The 9,107-nt window shown below is 43.6% G+C and overlaps 1 protein-coding gene across 3 annotated transcripts in view; it reads right to left on the bottom strand.

Annotated features, from left to right (window-relative positions):
* Positions 1–7,172: 7,172 nt before the first annotated feature.
* CPVL (carboxypeptidase vitellogenic like) overlaps positions 7,173–9,107 on the bottom strand; it is a 61,514-nt gene continuing 59,579 nt past the window's right edge. For all 3 annotated transcript variants that reach the window (XM_082193502.1, XM_082193501.1, XM_082193500.1), the window contains exon 13: positions 7,173–7,396. In XM_082193502.1, coding sequence (XP_082049628.1) covers positions 7,295–7,396 — 102 coding nt within the window. In that variant the 3' untranslated portion in view covers positions 7,173–7,294. The remainder of the gene's footprint in view (positions 7,397–9,107) is intronic.

Below are 9,107 nucleotides of genomic sequence, written 5' to 3'. Positions count from 1 at the left end.
CACACCAATGCTTAGCATCTTAAGAACATTTTGAGGTCTCACTTGGGCAGGAAATCGAGCACAGTGGTTTTGCGCTGGTGACACCATCTCTATGAGCCAGTGTGGTGTCGTGGTTAAGAGCAGTGGACTCGTAATCTGGGGAACCGGGTTCGCGTCTCCGCTCTTCCACATGCAGCTGCTGGGTGACCTTGGGCTAGTCACACTTCTCTGAAGTCTCTCAGCCCCACTCACCTCACAGAGTGTTTGTTGTGGGGGAGGAAGGGAAAGGAGAATGTTAGCCGCTATGAGACTCCTTTGGGTAGTGATAAAGTGGGGTATCAAATCCAAACTCTTCTTTTTCTTCTGTCTGGGAGCTTTGCATCAGTGCTTTTTGTGTTACCTTTTCAGTACCTACACTATAGTGTAGCAAAGGAAAGAAATTGTCCTTTCCAAAATGACATTCTCTCTCTCTCTCATTCTCTCCCTCCTACAGTATTTTATAGTTTCATTTGCCTGAGTAAATTTCACAAGCTGTGCTTGTAGAGGTGTTTACCTACCAATGGTATAGGCATCCCATTGCCCATCTTGGATAACCACGGACAATCAATGAGGCTCTGGAGGTAGTGAATGTCTTCATGAGAGATGGGGGGTTGTGGTTGCCTTGACAGGGGCAGCAGTGAGACTGGATAGCTCAGTTGGTTAGAGTGTGGTGCTGATAACGCCAAGGTTGCAGGTTTGATCCCCTTATGGGACAGCCACATTTTCTTGCTTTGCAGGGGTTCTATGCTTCTTAAAAACCCTTCTCTGGACCCAGATGACTTTTCCAGCTAACTGCCTTTTGTGACTTGTTAATATACCCTTCATGGGCAGGGTGCTGAAGTGGGTAGTAGTTGCGAATTCCAGACATCCTGGAGGAAATATATCATCTCTGGAGGAAATATATAATCTCTAGACCCATTTCAATCTGGCTTCTAGCTTATGGTTACCAGATTTTTTTCAATGAATCTGGGGACACACTTTTTTTACTTTTTTTTTTGGAAGCCGAGTAGCAACAGGGAGTCAGTAGTGGGGATGGTGAGGCAAAAGACCCTGGGCCCAAGCACACATGCATATTGTATAAAGGTGCAAAGCCCTTCTTTCGCACCCTGTGAAACATAAATGCAGGAATTTTTTTAAAAAAACTGGGCAACGGCATGTCACCCGCCCGTGACGCCCGATCTCCTTCCCCCTTCCCCCTTTGTTTTGACAGATCAGGGGAGGCTCAGGAGTCACAAGCGGGTGGACATTGCCCAGGAGGGGCCAGCCTGGTAGTGCAGTTGCCTCTGGCTTGCTTCAGAAGCTGCTCGCTGCCGTGGCACAGGAAAAATGGCGGGCGCCACAACAGTGAGCAGCAAGCAGCTCCTGAATCCAGCCAGAGCCAACTGCGCTAACAGGCTGGCTCCGGGCTGCTGAGGCTGCCGCTGCCACATTTCCCGGGGACTGATTTGCAAATCTGGGGATATTCCGGGGACGGAATTTGTCCGGGGACAGATCTGCAAATCTGGGGACTGTCCCCGGGAACTGTAGATGTCTGGTAACCCTATTCTAGCTGTTTTAGGACCAAAATTGCTTTGGTCACCAGGGAGAATGAGCTTTGCTGGAGGAGAAACTAGTGATGTGCAACCCTATTGGTTTTCCAGGACATCTTTGTGGCTTTTAACCTATCAACCAAGGAGATACTTCTGGGTCTCCCTTTCTAGGTTGCAGTGTCTGCCGGTTTGTTTCTTAATGCTGTTGTTTTAGGAGCTCAGAAGGTCTGGAACTCTCCATCCTTTCCTCTCTCATCAAACTGCAGCTAAATCTAAAAATAAATGGCAAACAGGAAGAAAGCATGGAAACAAGGATATATGAGTATTTTACACCATTAAAAAGTACACAAATAGAGGGCAGGACAAGACACTGTATAAACTGATGTGCTAAGTCATCCATCAATTCTCTTTTTGTGGGGAGATAAAATAATGCCAAATAGTGAAAATTCTGACATGTAGAATAAGATAAGGTTCCCTCTTTTAAAAGCAAAATCTGTTGAGAGGCTTCAGAAGACATAGACAAAGGTCCAGATTAGAAAATTTACTTTCATTCTTTTAATGTTTCATGCTAGTTATTCAGGATGTGCACATATCATCTTTCCCAAATCCTCAAGTGGAAGTTCTAAAAAAGAGAGTGAGAGAGTACAGGAAATTAAAGAAGTGAACTTTGACATTCTATCCCCAAGACACAACCAAGAGCTTTTGTCTTGTTAGGTGTAATGTATTTATCAAAACGGTATGTCCTGTGAACTCACTAGTATCCAGCATAAGCTAGACTTTGGTGGATTTAATATTATTTGACATCCTCATGTACAGCGATTCCAAGCTGGACTTCCACCACTGCGTTTCAAAGAAACAAGTTTATATCTGGTAAGATGTGGAAACATGGAAATGTTAGTGATTTGTTTCGGCAAATATGTCCTATATAAACCAATTGTGATGGGACAATGAGCTGCTTGTGCGTAAAATCCAAGTCCCTCAGAGTTTGGTCAAACTTGCAAACCTCTGTCTGTAACGGAGCCCCTTAAACATGGCTCCGTCAGTCGCTAGCAGATTCCGACAGTGGCTGCTTTCGGAATCGTTTCCAACATAAAAGCTCCTTAACGGAAACACGTCTTCTGGACTCTCTGCGTGACAGTTTCCGGCGAGGAGTGGGTGTCCCTACAGGAGGTCCTGAAACCTCCCCACTGTTCTCGCTGGAGGTGTCTCTGAGCCATCCCTCCAGCTCCCTTTCTCTCAGCTCACCTCCTCTCCCCCTACTGGTTCCCTCTTCGGCTGCTGAGTCTCTCCCAACCTGTGTGAGCCCTTCCACCTCCCTTCCTTCCGATGGCAGTTCCCTGACACCAATCTTCTTAGATTCAATAAAATACAGGAATTCCAACATCCCATGTATATGCCCTTCAAGAGAGAGATTCAGTTTTCCACAATGAACTAAGAAACCATTTCAGGAATGCTCCCTTTCTTTTAGAATTTAAATTCTAATGCACCAATATTCTAATGTATTGATTTACAGAGTCCTTAGTAACTAGGGTCCAGGATAACTCAAGGGCAACCTAATCCCTTGTATCCCTATCCGATCACTGAGGTCTTGGGGTGAGTCACTGTTCGTAGTCCCCTATGGTTTTAATACATAGAGGGACAATGTATTCACATTCACCAGGAATTGTGTCTTCAGTATTGCAGGCCCAAGTTTATGGAATTCCCTTCTAGTTGAGGTCAGACAGACCCGTTCTCTGTTCAACTTTCAGCACCTACTTCCCTGTTTAGGGAAGTTTTTAATGTTTGATGTTTTATCACATTATTATCATCATCATTCTGCTGGAAACCCAGGCAGATGGGCGTGGTATAAATTATTATTATTATTATTACTTAAAAAATAATAATCCATCAGCTATTTTAATTGAAGCCTGGTTTTATAGTTTTAAATATTTTTAACATTTCTGTATTGCATTTCTTTTAAACCACATAGAGATGACTGCAGTTAAGCAGTATGTACATACTGTTTAAATAAATATAATGGAAAAGGCACTGGGACTGAAAGCGAATACAGTGGTGCCTCGCAAGACAAAAAGAATCCGTTCTGTGATTCTCTTCGTCTAGCGGTTTTTTCGTCTTGCAAAGCAAGCCCATTGACGGATTAGCAGATTAGCGCTATTAGCGGCTTTTAGCGGCTTATCTGCTGATCGGATCAGCTGATAAGCTGCTTAGCGGCTTAGAAAAAGGGGGGGAGGGAAAAAAACCAGCAGGAACTCGCAAGACATTGTCGTCTTGCGAAGCAAGCCCATAGGAAATTCGTTTTGCGAAGCACCTCCAAAACGGAAAACTCTTTCGTCTAGCGAGTTTTCCGTCTTGCAAGGCATTCGTCTTGCGGGGCACCACTGTAATCTTGGGGTGATAAGAGCTTTACCTCTATAGATGCATATAAAAGGACCCCTAACCATTAGGTGCAGTCGTGACTGACTCTGGAGTTGCAACGCTCATCTCGTTTTATTGACCGAGGGACTCTGCCCTAGACTCTGTGGTTTAACCCACAGCGCCACCCGCGTCCCTTATAGATGCATATACTTTTTCCCAAATGTGCTTTTGTTTTTCGATAGGGTGCAGTTCTCGTTTGTATTTTGCTTCGACTGGACTGTGACAATCCAGTGCCTTTCTAAGGAAAGCAAGTCCAGAGCCAAGGCTGGTACTGCGTTGTCAGGGCAGCTCCAGCCAAATGCCACCCTAGACGCCCTTTCGCCCAGCAGGCTCATCCCTAGCAGCATTGGGGGGAAGCAGCAGCACCTGATCTGTTGCAGGTACCTGCAAAGTGTCCACTGTTTTGACGTTGGTTCCACCAACCTAGGGCATGGCACAGACCTTGTCCTCCAGCCCAATTTAAGCAAATGGATAAGTCCATATGCATATGTAACAGTTAAGGCTGGTATTGCAACTAACCAGAGAAGTCCTCCGGCTCCCCCAGATGTCTGTTTGGGAGCCATAAAGAGGGCTTGGTGATCTCAGCAGTTCAGTAGAAGTACCAGTAAGCTGTCAGGTTCCAAGGCAAGGCTCATTTCTTTGAAAACGCTTGCAATTTGATGAGCAAGCGCTGATGGAGATGCATTTTCTCTCCTTTTTTTGTCAGAAACATTTGAGATAACAACCACTGAATCATGAAAATACACATGAGAAAGGACCAAATTGTCAGAGCGTGCATACATCATGCATCCAGAAAATTAAACTCTGCAAGCTTGCTATTCCTATTTGCAGCCTTTTGTTATTTTCGTTTTCTGAAGCATTGGAAATAAGCTTTCGGCTCAAAACAGGCTTCTGAATAGGCCCTGGAGGCTTTTGGTCACAGTAATTTCAAATCTCTTCTATAATTGAGAATTATAGATTTGGAATCCCCTGTCCACCCCAGCCAAGGATAATGTTCTGCAAAAGGGAACCAAAGACAGATAATTGTTGAGTAAGATAGTGAGGAAGAGACAGAGGTTCCTAGCCTTTTGTGGGCTGTCTTTCTCTGTGAGATCAGATGTGAGACAGTGGATTGGACTGTGTTTTGGAGAAACCGGCTTTCTCCAAGCTGGAAGCCTCCAAATGCTTTGGACTACAACTCCCATCAACCCCAATGAGGGCTGGGGCTGGTGGGAGTTGTAGTTCAAAACATCTGGAGCTTAGTTCACCTACATACAAACTCTTTGTGAATAAACTCAAATGTTACAAAAGGGCGTATGAACAGAGCCCAGGTAAGTATCATGCTCCTGGAACTTCTGTTTAGAGAAGTGGGGTGTGTACAACAATATCATTAAATGGATTATTTTTGATGTTCAGGAGTCTACAGATGAGAGCAAAACAATAGGAAAAACTGGAAAGGGGTGGGGTGTAAGGATTTTTTGTGGGGGAGATTTGTTTTATTTTAAATAACTTCACTTAAAGTAAAGGTAAAGGGACCCCTGACCATTAGGTCCAGTCGTGGCCAACTCTGGGGTTGCGGCGCTCATCTCGCTTTATTGGCCGAGGGAGCCGGCATACAGTTTCTGGGTCATGTGGCCAGCATGACTAAGCCGCTTCTGGCGAACCAGAGCAGCGCACGGAAACACCGTTTACCTTCCTGCCAGAGCGGTACCTATTTATCTACTTGCACTTTGACGTGCTTTCAAACTGCTAGGTGGGCAGGTTCACTTACACAGAAGGAAAACAGTAGACAAGAGAGAGATTTATTAATCTAACGCATTTCAGACTCTTCTGGTCCTTCTTTGGGAAAACTCAGAAGAGAGGCAGGACATATAAATGTCAAGTCTTTATTTCCCCAAATTTCCCCGAAGAATGAACAGTAGGGTTCAAAACACATCAGATTAATAAATATCTCCTTTGTCCTTCTACTTCTTCCTACTTCCAGTTCCTTTATGGGTTCCTATTTTTGTTCTACTTCTGTGTGTCCAGTAAAAGAAAGTTCCATTTATACATCTGTCCCTTGTTTTGCAGTAGAGTTAAAGCAATGAGGGGAAGCCCCAAGTCAGAGAATAAAGCCCCCTTTACATATCAGTTACTCAGAAGTGAGGCCAGCATGGTGCTGGCTGAGAAGGCCATGTGTTAAAATGGGTATCTGTAGTGAAGAAGCTACGTACTTACATCTGAAGTCTTCACTTCAGATATCCCTTCTAACACATGGACAGTTGAACAGAGGCGCAGCCATGTACCTCATGCCAGGGGAACATCAGCAGTTCAGCCCCGTTCCATGGTACAGTGGTACCTTGGTTCTCAAACGCCTTGGTACTCAAACAACTTGGAACCCAAGCACTGCAAACCTGGAAGTAAGTGTTTGCGAACTCTTTTTGGAAGCCAAACATGCTCCATTTTGAGTGCCACACTTCCGTTTTGAGTGTTACACTGAGGTCTGTCTGTTTTTTGCGGCTTTTTTTTGTTTTTGTGACTGTGTGGAACCCAGTTCAGCTACTGATGGATTGATTGTGTGACTGCGGTACATTGTTTTATTTCTTTCATTTTATGGATCGATGGCCTCGTTAGGTAGTAACATTCATATTAAATGGCTGTTTTAGGAGTTGTTTTTGGAAGAGATTAGTCCATTTTGCAATATTTTCTATGGGAAAGAACACCTTGGTTTTGGAACGCTTTGGTTTTGGAACGGACTTCCGGAATGGATTACGTTTGAGAAGCAAGGTACCACTGTAATTATTTGGTTCCCTCTTGAGACTCAAAGACTCAAAACCCCCACAAAGCCTCAGCTGGCATGACTGGCTACATCTAGGATCCTGAAGGAGTTTGTTCAAAGCTGCTTTGTACAACCGGCGGCCATTGTGTGCACATCCAATTGACGCATGACTGCCAATGAATAAGTCCTTTGGGACTCGGAAGAAGGCAAAAAAGGGGCAGAAGAGGCTGATGCGCATGGGGGCCAGGAACTGAACACCGCCCCCCACCCACATACGAAAAATGGCCGTTACCTGTATTTCATGTAACAATAGTCTCGACAGTGTAAGGTGTAACCCTTTTTCCATAAGTTCAGCCTATGAGGGATTTTGGAACTATATATATATATATATAAAGTTTCCTCTGTAATACCAGGTTCAAAATTGCACCACAGCAGGGAAATCTGAGCCAGTGACAAGGACAACAGACTCAAGATTGTAACTGAGCAGATTAAAACAGTTTATTTATACACAGTACAAGTTTTCCTATCGGCCCCTAAAATCTCTTGTGGAGAATTCAGAAGAGCTGCAGCATTGAAGCTGAGATTTCAGTACCCATTAGGCTTTGAATCCCTTCCCTGATATAAATCTGTTGATCATGTCCAAACATCTTTCTGGCTGGTCATAGGGCAGGATGTGTCCTCCGCCTCGAACAATGGCCTGTAGAATTATAAAAAGAAATACATATAGCTTAAATAAGAGAAAATGCTGCTTCCAGGACATACGTTTAGTTCCAACACATTCAATAAAAATTAGATTAGGGGCTTTGTAGCTAACATTAATCCCCACAGAATGAAATTGCAGAGTTGTGGAAAGGTTCAGAAAAGGGCGACCAAAATTAACAAGGGGAGGGAGTGACTCTGTGAGGAATTGGTTGCAGTAATTGAGACTATAAGAGACCACATAAGAGGCAACAGGATAGAAATTTATAAAATTATGCATGAACAGGGTCAGAATTAGGTTTGATGAGGCCCTAAGCTACTGAAGGTAATGGGGCCCTTTATATGTCCAGCTGTCCTTTGTCAACAACAAATTGTCACTTTTTTGTGTGTTGAATCCTATACGGTAATTTATGGACCTAATAGGTATCTAAAGCCATTTGCACATAACAAAATAACCAGTCCATGCAGAATGTAGGCACCCTATATATAGAAATGTGCAAACCAGTGATATTTTAGGGAGCAGGCTAGCAGGCGGGGCCCATTCCTTACATAATAGGAGCCTACACAACACAAAACACTGTTGCTGTATGTAGGTATTATTTTATTTGTTTTTTATCTTATATTTTGGAAGTGTACATCCAGGTGTTTTTTCCTTACATTTTTGGGGGGGCCCCCAAGAGAGTGGGGCCCTAAGCTATAGCTTGTTTAGGTTATATGTCGATCCGGCACTGGGAATGAAGAAAGTGGATCGAGAAAAATTTGCTGCCTCTCTCAAAACACTAGAACTCATGGACACACAATGAAGCTGAATGTTGGGAAATCCATAACAGACAAAAGAAAGTGCTTCTTTGCACAGCACATGATGGAACTCAATCCTACAAGAGGCAGTGACAGCCGCCACCAACTTGGATGGCTTTGGAAGAGGACTGAACAAATTCATGGAGGACAAGACTTGTAGCCCCAATGGTTGTGTCCTACCTCTTCTTATGTTCTTCCTATTAAATGTCATTTGCTTCTTAAATTTATGTGAAATTTAAATTTAAGCTCCATGTTGGGCAAAGAGATTCCTACATTGCGAGGGGCTGGAGTACGTGACCCTTATGGTCCCCTTCCAACTCTGATTCTAAGTAAAAAAAAATGCAGTAAGACAAAGAGAATACTGTTCCGCGAAAATACTGTAGTCGGAACAGAGTCAATGAGTGGCTCATTGCATTGAAATTTGCAATGTAAACTTCCTCGGGATAAATATTTATGAAGATATACAAATGCCTTGAATACATAAACGGCATGTCCAACGTCGCATGTATACATGCCCTCCATGCTTAATTGGGTTTATTTGTTTATTGTACTTGGTCTTGTGCGCTTGTGCTCTGGCACAAAATATACAGTGAAAAGTTTGCCGCATTCTGAGAGCAAAGGGAGCGATAGCAGCTAAATAAACTGAATCACAAATGGTGAAATGAGACAACAGATTTCCCCCCTGCAGAATGTGTGTTTTCATTTACAGTTTTAGTTATACTGTACGTTTAAAGAGCATCTGATGTGTACATATGAAAGGCACGGTAGGCCTCAGAAAGATTTGAAACTGGGGTTTCCACATACTAACTCATCGCTATGACCATCAAATCACACAAGCTCATACACAGCTCAGCGATCTATTATGACTGGACCAAAATCACCCAATGGTATGGCATGTTCATACCTGTCAA

The sequence above is a fragment of the Podarcis vaucheri genome (genome assembly GCF_965113315.1).
Source record: "Podarcis vaucheri genome assembly, chromosome: 12".
Taxonomy (NCBI): Eukaryota; Metazoa; Chordata; class Lepidosauria; order Squamata; family Lacertidae; genus Podarcis; species Podarcis vaucheri.
The sequence above is the reverse complement of the archived record's forward strand: the minus strand, read 5'-3'. Positions and strand labels throughout refer to the sequence as shown.